This window comes from Aulonocara stuartgranti (assembly GCF_965226115.1).
Source record: "Aulonocara stuartgranti genome assembly, chromosome: 23".
Classification (NCBI taxonomy): domain Eukaryota; kingdom Metazoa; phylum Chordata; class Actinopteri; order Cichliformes; family Cichlidae; genus Aulonocara; species Aulonocara stuartgranti.
In genome coordinates, this window is record NC_138958.1 from 20,267,188 (window position 1) to 20,293,260 (window position 26,073).

At 41.9% G+C, this 26,073-nt stretch overlaps 1 protein-coding gene across 4 annotated transcripts; it reads left to right on the forward strand.

The window, feature by feature from the left end:
* Positions 1-20: 20 nt before the first annotated feature.
* Positions 21-25,351, forward strand: nhsl1a (NHS-like 1a). Of its 4 annotated transcripts, XM_082524676.1 has the most exons (10): positions 3,666-5,212; positions 11,772-11,879; positions 13,652-13,797; positions 14,334-14,408; positions 14,633-14,867; positions 15,648-16,132; positions 16,857-20,865; positions 21,577-21,664; positions 21,765-21,818; positions 22,773-22,859. In XM_082524676.1, the coding sequence occupies exons 1-9, from the start codon at positions 4,531-4,533 to the stop codon at positions 21,787-21,789; spliced, it is 5,853 nt and encodes a 1,950-aa protein (XP_082380802.1). In that variant the 5' UTR covers positions 3,666-4,530; the 3' UTR covers positions 21,790-21,818; positions 22,773-22,859. The 4 variants fall into 4 exon arrangements, with proteins under 4 accessions (XP_082380803.1, XP_082380802.1, XP_082380800.1 ...); XM_082524677.1 differs by lacking the exons at positions 3,666-5,212; positions 21,765-21,818 and adding an exon at positions 21-556 and having other exon boundaries at positions 22,773-25,351; XM_082524674.1 differs by lacking the exon at positions 21,765-21,818 and having other exon boundaries at positions 22,773-25,351.
* Positions 25,352-26,073: the final 722 nt, after the last annotated feature.

Here is a 26,073-nt window from a genome sequence, read left to right on the forward strand (position 1 = left end):
ACCTCACTCATGTGTAGTGTTGCTGCATGTTGTTCTACAATGCATTTAAAACACGGGAGAGATTTAAAATTGAGAGGTGGGGTTGAAAGAATAATTATATGTTTTAAAATATAAGCAGCAATACATTGCAAATATATATATATATATATATAACACGTTAAACAATAAATTAAAACAAGGCAGATGACGCCAGACCGGGCTTTTATTTTGAAGTGAGTGGATCAAAGCTTTATCAAAGCAGAAATACTCATCTTAATGGGGAGGTTGAAGGTCACCTGTTGAGTGAGTGAGAGGGAGGAGTAATGGGAGAGTAATTTCAGGTTGAGTGAGGATTGGTTTGAGAGGAGGGAGAGAGGAGGAGAGAAGGCTTTTATTGTGGTAGAACGAGGGAGGGTAGACAGAGGGAGAGAGGGAGGTATCTGAGTTTGAACTTGTGTTTTCCTTTAGTCTTTATCATCTCAGATTCACAAACGCAGACACACACATACACACAAATATACTGGGTGTCATATTGAGGGACGCTGGGCGAGTGAGGACAACATGCTCTGCTTAAAAGGTAAGAGAGAGAGAGAAAGAGAGAGAGAGAGAGAGAGAGAGAGAGAGAGAGGGCATGAAGTTATGAAATGTGGGTCATTTTTTTCTGTATCTGTCAACATTAACACACACACACACACACCGTTATCTTCATAACCTTTTTGCAGTGTGAGTGAGAAAGAGAGAATGTGTGTGTGTGTGTGTGTGTGTGTGTGTGTGTGTGTGTGTGTGTGTGTGTGTGTGTGTGTGTGTGTGTTGGAGCACTGAAGAAGGTTGAGCATGCTTTATTTTGAGCACAGAGAGAGAGAGAGAGAGAGAGAGATTAATGGAGGGAGTGAAGAGTTGACTAGATGCACTGTTTTCATGATTACAGCTGCAGGAGTCCTTTGTGCAACTGTTACTATGGTTACTGCTCCTAATAGCACCGCTAGTATTTCAACTACTACAAGTACTTCTGATACTGCAAGTACTGATGATGCTGTTTCATCCAAGTTTTGGGTCAGAGACGTGTGCAGTCTTGAGTCTGGCACGTGTGTGTGTGTGTAAGTCTTTAATGACTGTCGGCCTGTCGGGGCAGGCTGAAGCATCGCATTGAGCCTCCATAACACAGCTGTCCTTCTCCTGCAGCTTCAGACGTGGCTGTGGAGCTTTCCTTAATGAAATCCTGCAAGCTGCACTTCCTCAAGCAAACAAAAACAAAAAGAGCACACATAAAATTTGCTAGAATGTTTATCGACTCATGATGTTTCAGTTTTAGCTACAAAACAAATTAGCAGTTAATGTTTAAATGTTTCACCCATGATCTTATTGTCCCTCTTTTTAAGATTGTTTGCTTTCATCTGTGGCCTCATTCTGTATCATTATAAGCTACATTTGCATATTAGAGCTCAATTTCGTTTGTATTTGTACTCATGATGCATCTTGAAGCAAGTCTTGCAGTATTTAGTATTCGTATTAGATCGTATTTACATGTTTTGCAAGCTCAATATATTAATCATACCTGTGTGAAGTGGTTAAAAAATAGTAAGAGTTAGAAGCACAAAATATAACAACTGAATGCGCCAGGACAAGATCGCATCAGTTATTTTTGTCCCATCATCCGTCAGAGTAAACACTTTCACCCTCGGGAGAAATTCCCCTGTCAAGTACCTGACATTCACTTCAAAAACACAACTGAGCTGCCAGGACACAGACGATGGATGACGTAGGAAAAAAGCTAGGGGAGAGGAACTGAAGATTGATGGGACCCTTCTCACTTTCTCTTCTTCTCTTTTTTTTGTTGGCCAGGTGAATCCCTGAGTCAATCAAGCGTTTGATCAGGGAGACCTCCAGGCAGAAAACGAATGAATATTATCATTGCTTTTATATGAAGCACGGATACCTTTAAAAATTGGTTAAAAACTCTTGTTTTTGTTTTAGAACTGATTTCATAATTAAACAATAAACATTTTTAACTTTCTTTCTGTCTGTGGTCCTCACCTCCCTGTGACTCATACACCTCAAAGGAACACCTCACAGTTTTACCAACAAAATACCATCAGCCTCCCAAACTGACTGAAAACAGAGACATTCATTATTCTGCTTTTCTTTGTGAATATTTCTTCATTATGTTTATGTTTTGTTTTGTCACTTTGGACACTTCTCCACCTCCACCAGCTGGAACCTGGGATGGATCCAACCTCTGAATGTACCAGCACAAATCAAGGCCTTTCAGACCAGGGGACATCTTCCAGTCTTCTCTTGTTCAAGTTCGGTGAATCCACATGAACCATAGCCTCAGTTTTCTATTCTTAGCTGACATCAGTGGCACTCGGTGTGGTCTTCTGCTGCTGTAACCAATCTGCTTAAATGTTTGATGCGCTTTGCATTCAGCGATGCTCTTCTGCATATGTAGTTGTGATAAGTGGTTTTGAGTTGCTGTTGCCTTCCTATCAGCTCAAAGCTGTCTCTCCAATCTTCTGTGAACCGCTGCTCACAGGATATTTTCAACTTTTCAGACCATTCTCTGTAAATTCTAAAAACCATGGCATGTTCAAAGGCGCTTAGATCACCTTTCATCACCAATGTGGTGCTCGGCTTAAAATTCAGCAGGTCGTCTTAAACATGCCTAAAGGCAATGAATTGCTGCCATGTGACTTGCTGAATAGATTTTTGTGTTAATAAACAGATGAACAGCAGCCAGTAGTGCATTTATGCTATGTGTGAATCTAAAATTCCAGTCAAGCACTGACTATCAGCGTTTGAATTTTCCCTTTATGGTAATATAAAGTTTGGTTTGTTTCTTTTCTTGGGTAATCTAAGATATTGTTCAAGTGGTTTTAACACAGGTCCTTCTTCAGGACTTCCTGGTTGAAGGTTTGTGTGCACAAATGAGGCAGTGTGGTTTATGAGAACACTATAAACCACACTGGTTTGTGGTTCCCCTTAATGTGCTGCAACTGCTGACTGTCCCCTTTCTTCTTAACATTTTATTTAGCAGGATCCAGTTCTGGTAGTGGATACCTGACTGAGGCATTTATTTACTTTCAGTATGGAGGTAATGGAATACAGATCATGTTGCATGTAGCTGAGGGTCGTGTTGGAGGGTCAGCTACATGCAACAGCAAAACCAAGCCGAGGTGCAATAACACACAATGAAAAAGCAAGATGACAAAATAAAATCTAGTAGAGATTTGGTGCACATGACACTAATGGCAGTCTCTATAGTTCAAGCTCCACATCATTATGTCCATTCTGCGTATTTGCATGCTGAATCAAGATAAGAAGTGTTGGTTCTGAAGTACATTAATTGGTCAATGAATCCAAAGAGGATTTGCTGCTGTCAATGCCGTCATTTTGTGGCTGTAATAAACGTTATCTGGCTCAGCGAGTTTCTATAACTGCTAACTGTAGCTATAGAAGTAGGATTTGGTGCATTTGTTGCAGTTGACAGGTGTGTATTAACCCACATCGTGTGGTGTGCAGGTGAAGTTTAACTAAGCTGTGAAGGATGTTAACCTTCTGTTTAAGATCTAAATTTAGAGATACCCAGTTTAACACAGTAACGCATTACTGAGCAACATGTGTTGTGAGTGTGGTGATAAATACCTGTCCCACACCGGCCATCTGCAGACCTGGATAATCCCTGTTAGTAGATTAGAGTTAGAGAGAGGAGAGGAAAGAAAGCAGCACTATGTCAACACCTCTGAAGAAAAATCACATTTACTGTTGGACTGTAATCATTTCTGGATTCACATCGGCCGTGGGAGACTTTTTGGTTTGTGGTTTGGAGGTCTGAGGTTTTTATTGTGAAGGAATAAGAAGAAGTTGGACAGAGCTCCTAAAGGTTTTAACTGCGTTCATTCCAGGGTCACACGAAGGTTTTCTTTTTTTTTTTTACTGTGAAATGTTGGGATTGTTTGTTGTAAGAAATGGACATTTGCACATGTGGACATGAGGATCCGGAGATCTTACTTATAAACTTATAACTTATAAACGACTGAGCACATTTTGGACTTTGTTTTAGGGCATTTTTTTTAAATTATTATTTTTTATCAACCTTTTGTAATAATACAAATTTGCATAGTTGTTCTGAACCCAAATGTGCTATTTGTGAAGATATAGCATTTTAAGACTTTTATTGTGAAATGCTCAAGGCTCGTTTTGTGAATAACTGGAAAATATGTGCGTCCAATGACATTCATTTTTCTCTTCAACTAAAAAAGGCAAAAATTATTTTTAATGCTTATTTTGCAGAATCAAACTCTTTTATAAGGCAGGGCTAACTAAATTTGGAGGAATTAGGACCTTTTCTGGAATTATTGATCCTCTTTGGACATTTATTGTGAAGGACCTGGATGATACAAATCTCTTTATGAGTTTGAATAACAAGGGGTTGAAAACTGACTCCAAGAGAAGACTTACTGTGAAAAGATGATAATACTATTGTAGTTTAGTCGTGGTGAGTCACCTGTAATCTGTCAGCCCATCAAACTCCTAATCACAGCTCGAGAAACAATGATTTCATATGTGGAATGCCTGGGTGGGGAGGGGGCGGGGCCTGGTGTGACGTCGCATTGTTGGAATTCTGGTCCTGATGAAGAGCGAGATGAGCTTCTTCCACGCAAGATGATTTCCTTGCAACCAAAAACAGAGGGCAGCCTGCGCCGGCGCCTGCTCAGAGCTAAAATCTACCAGCACCATGATGCCATCTATGGGTTAAATGCAGGTGGCGTGGGACAGCTTGCATCAGCCTCAAGTGAAAAAAAGCCCCTCCCAGCTCACCTGCAGTATCAAGGAAACAGTCCCTGGTTCCGCCCGCAGCAACTCCCACCACGCTCCCATATCAACCCTTCTTTCACCCCAGAGGTTCGTGGGAAACTGTTCCTTACTCCAGAGGCCTGCGGTAAACCCCATCCACAGTCTCTGCCGCTTCAGCTGCAGCGCCCTAACTGCCCAGTTCTCACCCAGCGACGCAGAACTAGTTCCTGCCCCCCAACCCCAGAGCCCCGTCCCGGTTACACCATGCCTGTCCCCTTTCATCTTAGAACTACACCCCCATTCAAGGAGCCAGAGCCGCCACCACAATATCGCTACAGGCCCAGCAGGAAGTGCAAGACAAGCTTCTTGTGCTTTAGACGTCGCAAAGGGAGAATGTCTGGGAAGGAAGCAACCCAAACTACACCCCTTCTACACAAAGGTACTACCAAGAAATTTGGGTAATCAGAATACTGCTACTAGTACTTGGTATTACACTGCTAGAAAGATACTATCCAAGCTGGGAATCCTGAAATGGTGCTTTTGGTTTTGAGTTGTGCAACTGGACCATTTTGGTCCTCAAAGATTTCAGATGATAGTCAAATAGACACATGTATTAGGGTTTATGTGGTACTCAATCATATCAGGCAGCATAACACACTCCGAATTACCTCCTTCTTTGAGACCGTTAATTAACCAACCAGGTCTGGGTTATCCCAGTTTGGTCCAGGGTATCCTATAGCTTAGTTCAGTTTTGTTCCCACAGATCCCAGTCAGCCTGAATTGACTTTTAAAAGTCCCAAATACACTGTGACACTGTGGCAAATTGGAACACTTACTTTTTTGATATTATAAATGGTACCATTTGTTATCCTGGATGATCTATTCGAGGTTGCATAATCAAAGGTTTTGCTTTTATTCAGCCCAGAATAGTGCTAAATTGTGGGACTTGAATGGTTACTACCACTCTAGCTCTTTCTAGTTTGGTCCCAAATAATCTCAGTTTTCGTGATGTTCCTGATGTTTGACCTCCTGAATATTCTCAACTACTCTTATTTGACCATTTCCGTTCTGTGAGTTATGCTTGTCTGGCTCTCTATGATCTTCAATCTGGCACAAAATTCAAATTTTATTTGAGCCTAAATCTAGTTGAAATGTACTTTTGTTTGATCTCACCTGGAAGGACTGCATTTCTATGCATGTAAAATGTCCTATAAATTGTGTTAAGCCCTGAATGCTGCTAGCTAGCCTTGCTTAGCTCACTTCGGTCTCCAAGATTCCAGCTTGAGGTCCTGAATTATCCCATTTATTATGGTCTGGCTTTATTTGGCCCTGAAAAGCTCGGTTTGATATTCTAAATGGTCCTAGCTAAGTTTTGTAACAAATAATAGTAACTCACCTAGTTTGGCGTTATAAAGCCCTGGATGTTCTCACCTGTCGTGTTTTGGTTTGATATAGTCTTAAATTGGAGTATCCAAAAAGTTGATTCTGGTAATCTGGACGTAGCGTTTTGTGGGAGAAATGTTTCGTCACTCATACAAGTGACTTCTTCAGTCTCAGCTGACTGCAGGTTTCCCCAATCTTATAAACAGTACATTTGCATAATGACTGAAACCAGCCCACTGAAGGAACAATGGGCTGGGAGGTCAGTTCCTTAATCATAATTATGCAAATTCTCATGACCATTGATCAACAACCACTGATCAATGGCCATGAGTACCATTCACAGAGAGTTGGGGAATGGCTGCAATCACAGCATTGTAAGATGGTGAAAGATGGACACTTAGGCCCCCTCCTCAATTCAGAGATGGTCTTTGATCAGTGGGTTTTGGTCAGTGGTTGTTGATCAATGGTCATGAGAATTTGCATAATTATGATTAAGGAATTGACCTCCCAGCCCATTGTTCCTTTAGTGGGCTGGTTTCAGTCATTATGCAAATGTTCTGTTTATAAGTTTGGGGAAACCTGCAGTCAGCTGAGACTGAAGAAGTCACTTGGATGAGGGACGAAACGTTTCTCCCACAAAACGCTACGTCCAGATGAACAGAATCAACTTTTTGGAGATTTACTTTCCTGGATGATTGAGCATGCATCAAGACGTGAAATTGGAGTAGTTACTTTGTTTTGGTTTATTTGGTTCTTTGATATTATGAATGTTTTTTAGCCACTAGTCTGGTCCCAAATTATCTAAGTTTGTCTGACATAACTCTTTGAGGTCCTGAATGTCTTCAGCTATTCTTGTTTATCCATTTCAATATAGAAAGATGGCTTTATCTGGCTCTCTTTGGTTCTAAATCTCGCACAAATTTTAATGTGTTTCTTCTCATCAGGGCAGACTAGGATCCACTTAAACTAAATTCAGTTTGCTCCTGGATGACTTGGGAAGAGATTTCTCACGGCAGATATTCATAATTAGTGGTATCAGTAAAATGAAAGTGTGATACAATAAAATCTTCCAGATTAGCTCGTCCCAGTTTGGTTCAGTCTTTGCCTCACAGTTTCTCCATTTTTAAATGAGAACATTAGAGCAGCAACTCAGTGCCTGCACGTCTCCTGTGGCAGAGTAAACACACTTTCACACACACTGTGTGACTGTCTGATCAATAATGCATCACAGCACCAGTCAGCTATTATTCTCTGATAATATGCAGAAGAAAATCACACCAGCTCTCCATATTCTTGGTTAATTATCTTCCCTGTGTGCATAATCTTCTTCATGTGTACGTGTGTGTGTGTGTGTGTGTGTGCAAGGATTAGCTGCCGCTCCACGCATTGGCCTAAAAGCTAATTCCACGAATAACAGATAATGAACAGGCTTTTTAGCTGCAACAGCTGCTACCTGTTAGCTTCCTAACATCTACCTTCAGTATCCCGCCCTCATGTTGCCTTTGTGGTGACGTCTCAGCGTTTATAATGTTAAAACAAAGAAAACTGAGCATCAATCAGTCAGTGGTACGTGACTCTGTCCTCATCCTTCCTCTTTCCTGACTGGACAGCTGACAGAGTTCAGAGTTTAACAGATTCCGACTATATATAAGACTATGACATAATGATAGTGTGTCCTACTTACTGTCTAATTAATGAAACTAATTAAAACAGTGAGAAGGTGAAGACAGACAGACAGGCTGTCAGCCATGAAGACGGTAATTAGCTGCTCCACTGGCCCACATAGTCGGCACAGTTACAGACTGGAACTGTCCCAGTTGGTGATGATGAAGGTGACTGTCAACTCTATCAGCCATGGCCAGTGTTACCACAAATACTTAGGGTTGCACACGTTTTTACTGTGGAGTTCTGCTGTTGGAATATGTGCAGAATATAGTCTTGCTGAAAAGCAAGATTTTCCCTAAAAAAAAAGAAAAAAGAAAAAAACAATTCCACAAAATTTGACAAAATGCCAACATTTTGTCACGAAAACTATGAAACTGACATTAGCCAGTGTCTAGGCCATAAGGAATGACAGTTAAAGAATGATGTTCTTGTTGAAATAAGCAATGCTTTACCTGAAAAAGACACCATCTTCATGGCAATATATGGTATGTAGCCCAAAACCTGTGGATATTTATTAAGGATTAATAAAACCTTCAGGAGTGTACAAGTTACCCCTGCTATGTCCACTAAACACATCTACTAAGACAAGTAGGCATTTTTAACAATATGTTACAAATTTTAAAAAACAAGTCTCCATGATGTCATGGTTCTCAGTCAGAAAAGTGTGGTGGGGCGATTCAAGGCTGGGAATGGCTTCTGCACTAAATGGTGGAGTTATTTTGGGGTCTGGTTCATAATCGAGGCCAGGAAGGAGTAATAGACTACAGATGGATTGATGCAGCAGTGATGCAGATGTTTTTACAGTCTATTGCGGTGACGAGAGAGCTGAGTATGAAAGCGAAGCTCTAGAGTTACTACATCTACCTTCCCATCCCCACCTATGGCTATGAACTGTGGTCAGTGACCAAAGGAATGGGATCACAGATATAAGCAAGGAAATTATTTCCTTCTCAGGCTGTCTGGGCTTTCTGCTAGAAATAGGATGAGGAGCTTGGTCATCCCAGAGAGATTTAGTGTCTCTTGTAAAGCTAGCTCAGAATACCGTGCCGTCACTCCAGAAGACCTGGATGGCAGGCTGGTTAGAAGGAGATCTGGGCTTTTCTACATAGACTGTTGCCCCACATTCAGAAAAGCACCACAAGACGGATGGATGGATTGATGGATGGATGGATGGATGAATAAGAAAATTGTATTCTGCTGTATTTATATCATTCTTTTGAAAGGTTATTGTTAAAAATATATACAGATCTGACTGTAAAAACATGAAATATGCACCACCTGCATCTATTCAAATACTGGATGCGGTTATCTCTTTGTGCATTAGCACCTGTTATACCCTGAAGGTTTTTTGGTGTTTTTGTTTTTTGGTTTTTTTTTGGCATTTTCCCTCATTTTATCCCTCAGATGCTGATGTCAAGGCTGATGTCCACACTTTGACAGCATGTCCTCACTCTCTTTGGACCTCACAAAGATAGAAACATGAGAACACAGAGAATAAAAGATGAACAGGGATACATCAGAGGCGCGGACACACTTTGAATTCTGTTTCTTCATCTCTCTTCATCTACAAAGCATCATGTTTCATGTGTCGTTGTGATAATGCGGTATTTGCGGGTAACCTTCATCACCTGGCGACACACATGAAGGACACACACGTGTACTGGCTTCCTGCCAACGGTGTGTGTGTGTGTGGAGAAAAGAAAAGAAGAAAGAGGGGGGAGCGAGTGACATAAAAAGAGAATAAGAGAGAGAGGAGTGGGAGGAGAGTAGCATTGCAGCGAGTCGAGCTGCATTACTGCTGCTGCTCGCCCGCTCTCTTTCTGTTTGCTGCAGCCTCAGGAGTGTGTGTGTCGGTGTGTGTGTCTAAACGAGTGTGTGGCGTCGTTATGGTTCTGATCGGAACGGCAATCAAATCTGTCCTCAGATATCTCAGTAAGACCAGAGGTGAGTGCCGCTGTATTGGCGAGGGATTGATTTACCTTTGAGCTGTACAGGTAGAGTCAGTTATAGCTCTCTAAAGATGACCTCATAGATACCACCCCCTGATTGGCTCTCAGGTGCATGTAAAAATCATGTCAAACGTAGTTTAGATCAGCAGTTTAATGAGCATTTGAAATGTGAGTTTATATTACCTGTAACTATAGTCTAAAACATTAGAGACCCTATTCAAGGTCTCCAGGACTGTCTTTAAATGCCTTGTAATAATCTTACTGACTTCAAGAACCCAATTTAGGGATCATTTAAAGACTTTTTTGGCATTTGTGTTCTCAAGGGGTCCTGGAATCCCCACAAGGACCCTTAGGATGTCTTCTCAAGGTTTTAACCCTTTAACCAGTAACCCCCAGAAACTCTTCAAGAACAATATAAGCTTATTTAAAGGCTTTTGTCAGGACTTGTGGACCCCTGGAATCTCCACATGGACTCTCGGAAAAGTTATTCAGAGCTTTATAACCTCGTAGTGACCTCTAGAATGCCCTCAAGAACAATTTAAATCTCTTTACAGACCTGTGTTATTTCTCAACGACAATTGGAAAAAATAATTAAGCAACCATAGTATCTTTTTGATGATCAGTGTGGACATTTATTATGTCCTCAACATACAAGAGCAGCTTGAATCACTGGAACATTTGCAATGACCCACTGAATCTGCCACAGACGTCTACTGCCTGGTCAAGGACCACTACCTACCAAGAACTTCTGGGACCCAATTAAGAACTACCAAGCTTCTTCAGGTTCATATCAAGGACCAGCAGAAGCACCTCAAGAATCAGGATGGTCTCTTTATCATTCTCCTTGGTGGTTCCTGTAATTCTCTTATGGCTTCATCAAGGGCCTCCTTCTAACATAAAAAACCTCCTCAAGAACCTGCCACAGGACTCCCTAAATCTTCTCAAACACCTGTGGTCCCTTCTTAAAAACTGTCACAACTTGTCAGACCTCCTTGAGGATTACTTGGACCCCGTAAAGACTGTTTAAGCCTTCCTAGAAGAATTGCATCTTCTTTTTCAGAGCCAGTGAAAACCCCGCAAGCCTTATATCGAATCTCTAATGTTTTAGAACTTCAAGCACCACTGATGCTTCTGGAAAACCCAAAATACCTTCTGACACTTCTGGAACTGTCTAAAGTATTTATCGGACCACTGCGTGTATTTTCATATTTCAGCCTCTGCATGCTTGTTCTAAAGAACCCACCAAAACACACAAAATCTCAAGGACCATATTTACATCTTAAATAATCTTTCATATTTCTCAAGGACTTTGGCATTCCTTCAAGTATCTCAGGAGCTTCCTGCATCGCCATTTCAGTCCCCGTAATGTTTGTTTCCATTGTTTGGTTTAAACCTCTAAAGCTGTGTTCAGAAGAAAAAATAAAATAACCTTTTCTTGATTAAAATGTAATGGTGTTTATTTACTTGTCTTTTGAATGACAACAAAAAATATGACAACAGAACATAAACAATCGGCCATCACTCATCAGTGATGACTTGGATCATGCGGTTAAAGAGAGATGTGATTGATTAATGGGAACAAATTATCTTTTCTCTCTTGTTTTTTGAATATTATTAGGATGAGATGAATGACTAAAACAAAACAAAAAACGCTGTCAGTGCAGAAAAACAAAATCATTCATAAGTTATTGTAAGAAATTCCTACTTTGTATTATAAGAGGTGTTTTTGGTCCTGACATACATTGCAGAATGCAGAAGGCTGAGACTCAAGCTCCACATCTGTCCATACATCTGTCCACTGAATACCACAGACAGTCAATCTGCAGCTCTTTCACAATAAAAGCCCTGTGATGTGGAGGTCACCTTGAATAGTGCTGAGTGCAGCAGCTCTCATCATCACTGCTCCTCTGAGTGTGAAAAGATTTGCTGAAACAAGATTAAAATCCAGAAAGTTGACTCATTCTCCCTCTCTCTCTCTCTCTGTCTTTGTTTGTGCTGCAGGGGACGGGGACAGTAAGTGGTCTGTTCACTACACTACCCAGAAGCCTCAGCAGGGTCTGCGCTTCATCCCTGGCAAAAGGCGATCAGGCAGTGCTGATGACCTGCGAGGTGAGAGTGGTACTTTAGTGTTTCATCAGTTAACCTTACAAAAATGTGAGATTAACTGGATCTGTGGGGAAACACATTTAGAGTAATGCTAAGAGACTTGAGAAAGTCTCTAGATGAAAATAAGTAGCCACACTTTAAATCCTTCCCTGATTTCTGGTCCTGTCACACTCTAATGGAACCATACTTTCCAAAAGGAACGCCATGTTATCTTCAATAAGACTTAAAAGTAGCTATTGAGACCATAAACCAATGAAAAAAAATGTTTACTGACATCAAGAATTACCAGCTCTGGTTACAGAGAGGGGGAGAGAACCTTCATTAACTCAAATATTTAGAGAGCCTGGATTAAATTAGGAAGAAGAAGTGAACAGACAGGGTGCAGCTTTGAACCTGAGTCCAGAACAGCAATCAGACTGTTTTGTGAACTGAGAAGTTCACTTAAAGAAGTCTGTGTATAAACTCGATCAATAATACCTGAGTCCCATGAGGAGAAACTGCAATGCGGCTGCGGTAGAAATGACTGAAAACACTAAAACCACTGCTCCACATTGTAGAAGCATCTCTGAAGTGGCTCTGCAATCCAAGTTAATTATAAGTCCTTTCAAGCCGCACAGAGCAGATGAGGAGGGCAGGAAGTCGGACATATGAATGACATGGAGCATCTGGTCAGGCTAAATGACGTCTGCTTCAGAAAACATTCACAGCGTGAGTTAATGGATTGTATCTGTATCCATTCTTGGATGTAGACCCAGGTGGAAAAGATTTTTGATCAATAAGTAGATTATAAGTATTTAAACAAATTGAAAATATTTAAGTTAAATTTTTACAGTAAATTAATGAATAAATAATAAATGTGTTTTTCCCTATTTGTTGTCTTCCTTATGTCATATTATATATTGTGTAAAATAATTAAAAAAGAAAATTGAAAATTATTTTGGGTCAAGTTCAAGAAGTGTGTGAACCCCCAGAGCCTCAGAAGTCTGTTACACACAAACCTCGAGTCCTAAGTGTGTGTGTGTCCTGTAGGATTAGCATTGGCTGACAGATGCCAGCAGACAGTGACCTTATGACCTGACTCACTCACAGAATTGCTGCTGAAAGAATACGTACTCTTCTCCACTCTTGATATTGTTCTTTATGGGCTGAAGGTGGAAAACTCACAGTCTTCCTCACTGCAGTGGCAGATCACTAACTGTTTATAACACTGTCATGTCGCTAAGGCTAACATTGTTTGGGTGTTTACACCAACAAGTCTGCCAGGAAAGACTGCAAAAGCAGCTGCCTGTTCAAAGAGATCCTCATCATTTGCTCTTTAAATGTTTATGTCTCTGAAATCTGCAGTATATTCTCAATCAGCCATCAGTCCTGATAAACAGCCTCCTGTCTGTTTTTATAGCTGCTGAGCAATAAAGGCCTTTTACACTGTGTTTGATTCCATAAATTTTCAATGAAGTACTTAAGCTTTATAAATGATCAGTTTCCTTCGCTTGAGGCCATAAATCCTGGTTCTTTGATGCTTATCAGAGAAGTAATTAAGCTTAGAGGTGACAGCAGCCTGTGAGCAGACTGCAGAGTGCTGCAGGGGTCTGCATGCAGCACGCTCTGCAGCTTCGCAGCAGCTGCAGTGCCACATGTCACTGTGAGAAAGCATAAATGACGAAGGCTGAGCTCTCCTGCTGATCTCAGCTGATCACTGCAGCAAAGCTCACACAGTCCACAATCATTCTCATGTACTCAACTCACTATTTTCTATCATCATGGTGTGTTTGTAGCATGTAATGGGCTGACTCAGCATGGCTGCAGCATCCCAAGTGGTTCTCAGCCCCACCCCCCCAGCCCCACCCTTCCTCCCTTCTCCAGCATCAACCAATCAGACGGAACCGCACGACGAGGGTGGAGGGACAAAAGCAGGAAGATGGTGAGAAACATGTGAAGATGTTTATACAGATGTAGTGATATATATTAATGGGGCTGAAGACAATGACACCAGCGCTACCAGTTCGGTGTCTCTTACTCATGGCCCGGGAACTCAATTATATCAGCCCAGCATGCTCACCATTACATCTGAAAGAATAAAAGAATAATTGTTATTGGTAATTTTTCAAGCTATTTTTATTGCCACACTGTAAAATACAAGACAACGGCTTCTTAAAGGACAAGAATCCCTTTGTTTCCCCATATATTTAAAGGAGCCTGGAGTTTTATATATGTTCATTGTTTATTTTTCAATCCAGTTTCCTGATTTAAAACTACAGACATTTGGTTTGGTGTGTTCTGGATCTTTTTCTGTTTGTGCAATCAGTGCAGAATCTTTGTGTTTTATTTCCATCTGCTGGTCAAACTGAAGCACTGACACATCTTCTGCCATCTATTTGTTATACTCAATGATTAACCTTTCCTTTAATTGTTTTTCTCATCCCTTGATCCTTCCCTCATGTTCTCAACCCTCCTCAGAGGTCCAGAGTCTTGGACTTTTTCTCTAAGTCTTGCTTTTCAGTTTGTTTCAAGTTTTCAGTTTGGAGAAGAAAGGTAAACATGGAATAAACATGTCTGTAGTACATTAGATTAGATAAAATTAAAGTAGGGCAGCATCTCAGTTACACCCAAACAGGCTTTTTACCCTAACAGTCGACAAAGTCTTAATTTGACCCTTCCAGGCTAGATTAGACCCCAACGCTGCTGGACTAGATTTAACTGTATCAAAACTCAATTTGTAGACCAAACTGTTAATTTCTGCCTCTTTTCTTTGTCAGTCCACAACATCCTCAGAGGAAGATGAGATGTTCATCTTGAACAACAGGCGACCCCTGACACCACTGGTCCTGAATCCCGTCCATCTCACCTCCTGTTGGGATGATGATGAGCAAACATATGAGCCAAAAGTCGAAATGGATGTGGAACCGCACCCTCGACTTCCAACGCCGGAGGAGAGGATGAGGCAGCAGGCCGAAGCAGTCGCAGCAGATATTGTTCCTATTAATGTAACAGGTACAGCTGGACTCAGATCCAGATTCTGTTTGTAAGGACTCTGAACTTACTATTGAAACTCATCTAAAACTTTAAATTTATTTCTGCCATATTGTCTACACTGAATTTCTACTTGCATCTGGTTTCAAAAATAGACTGAGACATAAACTCGAGATTTACCTTTAAATTTTTCTCAGGCTCAAATCAGTTTGGTCTTCATAGGGAGTTCTTCTAATTTAGAGCAGACCAGAAAGCTTTTGTCATCTTGATTCATGCCTTAAATCTTAAAATCTGGAGTCTGGATAGGACTCAGATTTGAAATATAAGTTAGAGTAATCTAATGAGACCCAAATCCAACTTGAAGTTCTTCTTAGGCTTGAGGCTTTACTTCAATTTAACTCACCCAAATCTTGGGACTTGGTAAATTACCTTTAGCCTTTTCAGAATTAACTCTGGACCAGGAGTTGAAATCGGAGGTACATTGCCTCCATTTTCATCTGGATTCTGCTCTCACAGAAACTTGATTAACTTTTGTTAAATAACTGTATAACTATCCACTATAGCTTTAGATCTTACTTGGAACTGAGATTTTTTCTTTCAACAGAAGCTTATCTTGAAGACCTTAAAGGGACATATGATTTTATCAGGACTCTAAGTAACTAACGGGAAACATCAGAGTTAGGATATGATGTGAGGTTTAAGTAAACTACAGCAGGACTCATAGGCTAAACTTGGATTCGGAGTAGCGACTTGGTTTCTCATGTCTTGACTGTTACCTTTTTGTATGTGTTCACACTTAAGGTGAGAGTTTTGATCGCCAAGCCAGTTTTCGAAGAACACTTTCCAATGCTGACTCACTAAACCGACGACCCCGGAAATTGAGCCGACGCAAGACAGTTACTGGGATACCAGATAATGCCCTCCCGAAGTCACCATCTATCTCTGACGTTCTTCCTGGTCAGTTCTCCACTGTGGGTCGACCTGCATCTGAATGTACCTCTCCTCATCAGCAGAGGAACATGGAGGTGGAGGAAAAGGGAGATCTAAGAAAAGAGGAGCAGCTGTCAACAAGGAGAATCCGAGCCCCTAAAGGAGAGGGAATGTCCAGCCTCATGGCCTCCCTTACCTCTTCCCCACATATTGGTTGCCATTCCGGCTCCTGCTGCTCACCATCCTTGGAGAGCCACACCCTCCCCCGTCCAGCAACCAACTCCTCCCTGAACTCCCAGGCCAGCTGTAACAGTGTATCCTGCAGGACTCTCAGCACCTCCTCATCTTGCTACCAGGTAAATTAATCAGAAGTTATTATTACACGAATAAAGTCAAAGCATAAATTGAAGGAGTTTCCAGATGACTGGCATGCTAATGTCAGCCAACATAGGCCAGAGGGAAGACAGTTCAGAACTTGTGGGGCGACCGTGGCTCAGGGGGTTGGGAAGCGTATCTGTAACCGGAAGGTCGCCGGTTCGATCCCCGGGCTCTCTGTCCTGGTCATTGTGTCCTTGGGCAAGACACTTTACCCTACCGCCTACTGGTGTTGGCCAGAGGGGCCGATGGCACGATATGGCAGCCTTGCTTCTGTCAGTCTGCCCCAGGGCAGCTGTGGCTACAACTGTAGCTGCTTCCACCAGTGTGTGAATGTGAGAGTGAATGAATAGTGGCATTGTAAAGCGCTTTGGGTGCCTTGAAAAGCGCTATATAAATCCAATCCATTATTATTAGACTCCAAACATGTCCCCAATGAACAGAATGTCCTACAGATGCTGAGAGTATGTCATGGGCTCAGAGCCTTTCATTTGTTGACCTTTCTAAATTTTTAAGTTACTGTTGCTCACTGTCGGCTGGGTAGAAGAGAAATATCAAAGCAATAGAAGAGCATCAGATACTTTGGATTTTCACACTAAATTTACTATACTGGCTTTTTGAGGAAACCAAGTTATGCTAAATTAGAAATGCCTGGAGCACATTTTAAATAATTTTTCTCTTTTTTATTCCTGTTTTCTTTTCCAGTCACAGGATCTACAGGGATTCCCCAGTGATCTTCACCCTCTGCTGCCCTTTGACCCCACTGCCAGAGTAATGCCACAGTCTCCTTCCTCCTCCTTTAATTCCGTTCCCTCCTCACCTATTATATCATCTGTCCCTGCAACCTCTAGTTGTGCCCTACAATCAGAGTGGGCTTCCCCCAGTGATAAGCCCAATAATGAGGCCCTTTCTTCCCCCGGCTCTCTTCCTTCTTCCCCTATCACTGATTCAGAGACTCAGTTTCATTACCCAGCAGAGGATGACCTGACAACCACAAAGCAGGACGCCCAGTGTTTCTCAGATGGTTGTTCCTTGACTGGAGAGAGATGGAGCTACAAAACCCTCTCTCCAACCTCCAGTGTCCACAGTGGAATTTCCCAGGAAATGAGATGTGTTTCTGATGAAGGTTGGAACTTCGATCCACTTCTCTCTTCTGGTCGGTCCTCCCCTTCTTGCACTGATAGCAGCTCCTTGCGTTCAGTGAAGATGTCCTCTCCCTCGCTAAACCGTGAGAAAAGGAAGTCAAGCACATCCTCCTGCTACTCTCGTTCTGTCACCCGCAGCATCTCCCTTCGCAAGTCCAAGCGTCCACCTCCTCCACCATTGCGTTCTGATTCATTGAGGCGACGGCCAGGTCGTAGCAAATCTTCGCGTTCTTCTTCTAGTCCCAAGGTGGAGCGCGGTCCCCGCCTGGAACGCACCATGCAGCACACACCTGCGTCATCTCCCCAGAACTTTCAGGATCCCTGGGTGCCCCGAAGTAGCACCAAAAGACGCCAAAGTGGGCTTAACTGTGGTACAGTTTCAACCTTTGAGCCTCTAAACCCAGACTGCCAGGCATCAACCTCTTCTGACTCTCCTCCTTCCAACCTCGAACCAACTCACCTCAGCCCTGGGTCTCCAGGTTCAGAGGAGGAAGGTCTGACTTTTACTCTCAATCACCAACCTCCAGCTTCCTCTTCTGTGCCTGGGCTTCAGCGACTTGCTTCGCCCTCCAGTGGGTACTCTAGTCAGTCTAACACTCCAACTCCTGGCACGCCAGTGTCTTCACCCCTCATCCCATCCTCCCCTCTCACAACAAGTCCTGGAGCTTTCTCCCTCCCCCCAACCTCACCTTTCTCCTCTTCCTGCTTTACCTCCTTCCCCCTCTCCCCTGTCGCATCCTCCCTGCCTAGGACAAGGTCTCGAGGTGAAGGCAGACCAAAGCCACCAGTGCCAGAGAGGAAGTCTTCACTTTTCTCATCCCTTTCATCCTCATTTTCTTCAACCTCTTCCCTCTCCTCCTGCACCTCCTCAGACTCCTCTGCCAAACATATTAATCTTCCTGCCCCACCACCTCGGCCTCCTCTTCTCGAGTCTTCTTTGCTTTCACTTTCCTGCTCTCCCATTCATGAAACTCTTCCTCCTCCCCCTCCTCCTCCACTGCAGTCCTGCTCACCTGCTCCTTGTTCTTTCACTAAACTTTCTCTTGTTCCTCTTCCTTCACCATCATCCCTTCCTCTGCCCCCTCCACCGCCTCCTCTCCCACCATTATCCCTTGCCAGGCCTTCTCCTCTACCTCCCTTCTCCCGGCCTCCTCCTCCCCCCTACTCCTACGCTGTCAGGCAGACTTCCCATCATGATCTGGTATTTACAGTGTCATCTTCCACCAACTTCCCTCCTCCCCCAACTTCTCCCCCTCCTCCCCCATGTTCAGAACTCCCAGACATGCCAATTGCTGACCTCCCTCCACCACCACCACCTCCCCCTCTCCCTCCTTTGTCTACTGTCCCCACACCTTTTGCCTCTGTCTTCTCCCGACCAAGCCCAGACGCGTTTCCACACAAATATGGCAAAGCACACCCCTGCCCTCTGGTAACTGCTCAAGCTCTGCAGGACGTCAAACTCCGCTCTATTAAGAACCAGGAAGTCCTGCCAGCCAATGGTACATCTACTGATGATGGCGCTTTGTTGTCTGTTGGTAACCATGGTAACCAGGATCTACCAATCAAAGAAGCTCAACACTACTTGGCTGACTTGACTAAAGGAAACCTTGTTTCCAACACCAGTGTTAACCTAGCGGAACAAGGATCAGAAAACGATATCTGTTATGTTGCAAACAATGACAATAATACAGCTAGTGCATCCTTGGATAATGCTAGCCTTCACAGCCCAGACAATGCTGAAATGAAACAACCTAAACATGAATCAGATGATGATTTCTTCAAACAAACAAAAACAGAGCTTTTGGCAGATGAATCAGATTTCAACAATCTTCAAAGCTCACAAAGCATTATTCATAACACTGCTAGCAAGAGAAGTCTTGGGCTTCAGCTGAGGAATGGTGGCACTCCTCAATGCAGACAGTCCAGTGAACAGAAAAAGAAAGATTCAGACATGTATGCTACACTAGCTAACAATGAAATCTCCAGTTCTGAGAGTCCATGGGTGAAAATGTCTTATGAAACTGACAATAACCATGTCAGCACAATAAGTCAACCTACGTCTTTCCAACGAAACATTATAGGAACAGTGCTAACAGATGCTAAGCTCAAAGAACTTGCAGAGATTCAAAGAGAATGCAGAAAAATGCTGTTAGAGAGCAAAGAGGAAGTCGAGCAAAATGACAAGAAAAAATCACAAATGCAGTCACTCTGTGCTGCTGATGGAGATTTGAAGAATGTTGATATTAAACACTGTAACAGGGACTTGAAGCCAAGTAGCCCAAGAAAGATCTGCTCTCCAGAGAAGCCAGTTCCACCAAAGAAGCCTGATCTTTGCATTCTGGGTCTCACAACATCCCCCAACGCCACACGAGAACTCAATGTGGTGAGGAGCAATGGACAAAGTACAGCATTTTCTCCAGGGTTCAACAGCCAGTCACAGTTTCCTGATGATTCTTTCTGCACACCTTTACACAAACATGTGATCCATAGTCCCCCTTCACCAAAGCACTTGGTGTCCACCAGTGATAACTCAGTGACACCTGTATACCCAATTAACACAACATCTGCCAATATCACCATGCACTCACCTGCCAGCTCCCCTCAACGGACAAAAACACCAATTTTGCACAAGAGACCAGATCTCTCACTGACCTCACCCAAAACAACCAAACCACTCTTTCCATCTAAAATTACAGGAGGGGCTTCCATGGGGACCTCTGGGACTGGAGGTGCTTCACAGAGTCTGTGCATCACAGCTAGCAGTAGCACCTTGAAAACCATAGGCACCGGGACCACAATGGCTCGAAACACTTTGAATGAAACCTTGGATACCTTAAAGACCAACTACTCCCTAGGAGCCATGGAAATGTATAGAACCTGCGCCTCCTCAAGGATCATGGGAATGGCTACCCGTAGCACATTAGGGAACTCAAAGGGCCAAGGAACTACTTCCACATGGACTGAGGGCACCCAAACTGAAGTAACACACCCCAGTTGTGGTGATATCAAAACAAAACTTTATCAAGATGATACATCATTTCAGAGGAGAATGATGAGGTCATCACTAGCTGAAGATGAAGAGGAAGATATTAAGGAAAGTTTGGAAGAGAGAAGGATTAACATGGCAAGGATGATGATGATGTCATCCACCACAAAGAAAAAAGACAAAGGAAGGAAAAAGAAGAAGAAAAGGCCAGGCAGGCAGCTGCTAATGATCTCAGCAAAAATGGAACCCTCCCCATCATCTTCATCATCATCCTCATCATCCTCATCATCCTCTTCATCCTCATCTGGAGATGAGAGAGATGTAAGAAAAGACAGGACAATCCAAATAAGCCAGAAGATGAAAGTTACTAAAGTTTGGGACCAAGACACAAGTGACTCTGAAAGCTCCTTCAGTTTGATTGGTCAGAGCAGGTACTCTCTCAGCAGCGTACTGTCCACTGACAGCCTGCGGGGTGAACTGTCACTACCAGATCTTCTCATACAAGAGCCAGGTGAAAAACAAGACGAGCCCGGAGCTCTGAGAGGAGGAGAAAAATCAAAGGAGGCTAGCAGTCCCCAGGATGGTAAGTTCTATCAAGACCACAGATCCTGCTTCTTAACCTATCCAATTCAGATTGTGGTGAGCCTATTATGCATTATAGCAGCTAATATTTATAGATCCCTGTTTATTGTTCACCAAATGCTCAAATATATAATTTATGGAGTCCTTGGTGAAACTAAGTAAGCATTTTCTGTATTAGCTGTCCCCAGTATCTGCCTTAGTAGTCATTCAGTAAATGTAGGCAGAGCTTTTGTTTGTGCAGGTGTGAAGCAAAGTGGGCCAAGTTTCCTGCCCAAACAAGCTGTGAGAGTAGACAAAAATATGCAGATAAGGTACAGCATGTGGTTCAGTCAGACTACAGCTCAATAGGAACTTACATACATAGGAACTTATATACCGCAGTATCATGTCTGTGAATGTCATCTTCGGAGCATACAGGTATCTTTAATAATTATTATTGGAAAATAAATAATAAATAAATAATTATTCTTGCTCTTGTATTCAGTCTGCCCCAGGGCAGCTGTGGCTACAACTGTAGCTTGCCTCCACCAGTGTGTGAATGTGAGAGTGAATGGATAATGGAATTGTACAGTGCTTTGAGGTTCTCGAAAAGCGCTATATAAATGCAATCCATTATTATTATTGTATTCTTCATCATTTCAATTTCAGTTCAACTGAACTGTTAAATGAACAATTGAAGTTCAGTTTTTTTTCACTCTCCTTTCCTTCCCAGCTGATGTGTTTGGCAGCATTTCAGCAGATCAGATGTTCATCTCTGGTTGTCCGCGAACCACAGAGGATCTATTCACCATCATTCACAGGTGGGAACACAAAATGTATACTATGCACTTGTTCTGTAAAATCCTTTAAACCACATCCTCACTTGTTGGTTTGAATTCTACCTCTTACTCTATGGAGCAGTGCTGTATGGGAAGGGACAGCATGAATGCCCTGGTAGTTGGGGTTTGTCTACAGGTAAAGCCTTTAATTAGTCACTAAGTGTGTAGTGTCATTATTATTCTCCTATTATACATAGAAACTAGTTCTTCCTTATTCCCTGTTGCCCCAAATAGGAATAAGTTGTAGCTGTCAAAGAATCCAGAGATTTAGTAGTAGTACGTATATAGTGTTTCTCTATTCTAACTGAGCACTCAAATCACTTTTATCCACAAGCCTCAGTGACCCATTCACAAACACATTCATTCAGTACTTTGTTCTATGCCTTCAAGCACACCCATTCACACTCAGATGGATGCATCAAAAGTTATTTGGCATTCAGTATCTTGCCCAAGGATACTTTGGCATGTAGACTGGAGGAGTCAGGGATCATTGGTATTCATGTATACACAATAATTACAGACCGAGAAAGTCAGTTTGGGAATGTAAGCCACTGACAGGAAAATACATCTTTCCTGCTGGGGAGGTAAGGAAACAAAGGTATGATAACATCAAGCAGTACGACACACAGTAGAGGGTACAAAACTATCTCCAGACATTGTCTGGTTCTCAAAGCCACAAGTAGGTTCAAACCTCCCGACAGATACCAAGATAATGTAGTCAAAAACATAATCACTGGTAAACTCGCAACCTGTTCTTCCTCAGACACTAAATGTAAGATATCTACTTCGTCTACTTGTTCTTTGATCCCCCAGCTAATTAGCTTCTCCTATACTTGAGAAACAAAAGTGCTTCAATCCAAGTTCCCTTCCATTCCTGTCATGTCATTGTTTATGTATATATTAAACATATTCTTAGGAACCTATGTCTTTGTTGTCTATTAGATTTTTTCAGATTTCTAGAAGTTGCCTCTTGATGTTAACTAGAAACTTTTAAAATAGAGCAACTCTCTTGTGGCCATGTAATTCAGTGCATGTAGCTTCTAAATATACAGTTACTATTGTTCACTGTTTTCTGTCACATTTCTGTCAGGTCCAAGAGGAAGATGCTTGGAAGAAGGGATCTAGAAGAAGACAAACATCGTGTCTCGAGCTCCTCCTCCTCCCCCTCCCCTCCGGTGACTCCCACTGACCAGCTAATGCGACCTGCAGCACTCAAGAGTCAAAGGTCAGCAAGAAGTGAGAGCTTTAAGGCTCTCCTGCTGAGGAAGGGCAGTCGACCTGATTCTTCATCTCGAATCTCAGCAGTTGAGCGACTTCGGAAAGTTGTTTCTCCCACTGCAGCAGCTGACCTTCATGGTGCACCACCACCTCACATATCCTCAGACCAAGTAAACTCCACAAGCTCCCTCCAAACTGGAGAAACACATGACATCACTGCCCACCTGACTCTTAATGTTCAGCAACCTCCCAGATCTCCATGTGCTCAGAGCTTCTCCATGATGTTGGAATGGAGGCAACAGGATCTGCCACATAATAACCTCTTCTTCTCATCTTCTTCCTCCTCTCCCTTCTTCTTCCTGTCATCCTCCTCCACGCGCCCTCGCTCCCTCACTCCTCCCTGCTCGGCTAGCCGCCGCTTTGCCGCCCGCTGCCGCCTTGTTGCAGCCCCCATGACTGCAATCTTTGAAGGGGAAGATGAGGAGGAAGATGAAGAGGATTTCAACGAGTCATCGGGAGCTGATGGAGAATCCAGTCTGACACTGGTTGAGACTGCTTGATGGACAAGAAAGCTTGCTGATGTAGCTGGGAGCAGATGGATGTTAGACACCACAGAAAAATTGGATGTGGTCATGAATGTGTGGCAAAGTCTCAGCTGACTCAGCTGAAACTCACCTGAAGCATTTAATTGAATGCACTAAAGCACACTTCCTAATTAACTACATCAGTCACCTTAAAAGGATGTGTACAATATTAATGGTTTCAAGAAAAGAAGCTTGTTGCGATGACATAAGAGTTTCACTCCAACAGTTTCTTCGCTTTTTATTTCCTTTTAAACCACACTAGTTATATGTTTTCCAACGTCAGTGACACTAAGTTTCTTTGACATTGATAAATTCACGTTCTTCTGTCTTCTGCACTTTATATTCGCCAAGTAACCCGTGTTTGTTCTACACATGAGAATTTTGTTTTCTTGAGATCACACTTTAAATATTCTGAAACAGTCAATTTCAGCAACTTCTAGAATATACACATCTGTGTTGAATTGGATATGCTCTGCCGGAGGTGATTCCTCATGTGGATCCAGGAATTGTGTAAAGGACTGACTTTTCACATCATATTCATATCACACACAAATCAAACTGAAATACATGGGAGCTACAATCTTGATGTTGTTAAGAAAATATCAACAACTAGATGAAGATCCATCTAGACCCACATCATGGACGTTGTGGAGGGGAGCCAGTATAATATTAAAAATTAGTTTACACAAAAAAAGTGATCCAAAAACAAATTAATTTATCACATTAAGAAAATGTTCCTGAATTTTGTATTTTGTACTCAAGAAATGTTTTTGTGGTTGCAGTTAATCATGAAGTTAAAAATCATGTAAATCAATTAGGTCAAAATATTGGGGAAAACAAAATCAATTAAGCATTGTTTTTTTTCTTCAATAGAAAAGTAATATCACAATGCTTTCAGCAAAATAAATGTTCGATACTGACGCTTAAATCAGCCGATTCAAACTATTTACTGGGGTTTATTATTATCACCTAAGTAACTGGGCTGGGCTAATGCGTCTCCAAATTTAAGCATTAGTGTAAATGTTGTAATGGCTTGTGTTTTGATGTTTGTTTCAGTATAATCGTTTAAAAGTCTGGTTTTCTACATTATGACCAGCTGCATTCACTGAGACTGTAACTAATAAGGAATAGAGATGGTCCTTTTCTGTAAATATCCCTAAATTCATTTTTCTCTCTTATCATGTTTTCTTGTTTGTATGACTTTTGCAGCTGAATCTTTGTTTCTATTTTGTTAGCATTTTCAGCCTCCAGCTTAATGAGTCATACAACACTCACATTCAGTTTTCACCCTCAAATCAGATTTGTTTATCTCATGGTAGGCATCTATGGAAGCTTGTTTCCATGACTGACAAAAACAAAATACAAACAAAATCTCAAAATTTTGGCTTAATTCCAAGTTCCAAAATTCCAAGTTCATTTTCTCAGAAGTTTGAGTTAGTCAGTGAAACTTTCAATCTTGAGATGATGACCTTAAATTTCGACTTATGGATTGAAAAAATCCTTGTTTTTTTCAGCAATGGATGCAAACTTCCATGGGTAGCAGCTAATACGACTGCAAACTATCAGAAGTAACTTTTTAGGGTGGAGACTTTGTATTTAGAAACATAATCTTATCTTCTCTCTGTGTGGACATAAGAGGTTGAGATTTACTATATTAACCATAAAATGAATGAATTTACTTGGGAAACTGAAATAAATGAGGAAAGCACTGTGAGAAAAGAAGTCTTAGGTTAAAGTGATGATCGGGATGAAATGGAGAACTGAATGTGTAGAAAAGCAGCAAAAAGGTAGAACTGAAAGAAATGGAAATGTATGTAAAAAGGTGAATGTAGAAATGGAAGCAATAAAGGACAAATTGATTTCTGAATCTGTGACTTGTTCTACCATTGTGTAAAGTGTTGTCAGCCCTGTTTTGTTTTTTTTGGGTTTTTTTTTTTTTTTGGGGGGGGGGGGGGGTTACCAAAGAAATTTCACACATTATGCCAAATAGCAAAACACTTAATTGTGTCTCTAATAAAACCTCTGTAACTTTGTGAGTATAGGAAAAGTGTCTGTTTTTCCCTTTCTATGATAGACATTTCTGTTTATTTATGACTAAACCTAGAAACAAATCAAAAAACTGGACAGTCTGGGCCATGATAGCTTTTTCCGTAATTTTACACATGTATTTCATATTAAATCCAGAGAGCTGTGTGGACAGATTCCTATTTTTGTCACAGCAGCTTTTTTTTCACCATGAAGAAAAACAGACACTGACAGAAAGGAGGTTTCACTGGTCTCGCCCGCTTAAGATCAAAGTGGGCTGCATTGTAAGATAAGTTTGACACCCCTGGTTTAAGGTGATTTTTTTTATCACATCTAAAGGGGATTAAAAGATGATTAAGAGTCCTGAAGAAGTTTAAATACTTCTCAGGTGTGTTTAGAGCTTGGTGAACATGTCCAAATATCTCTCAAAGTGGTATCAAATGTAGCTTTTTTGTGTTATAAGTGATTTGTTAGTGGTCTTGCTCCAGATGCCTGTAATGGAGTTTGTTAGAATGTTTTAAAATTTCTTGAAGAAGTCTCAGGATTTATTAACGAAGTCAGTTG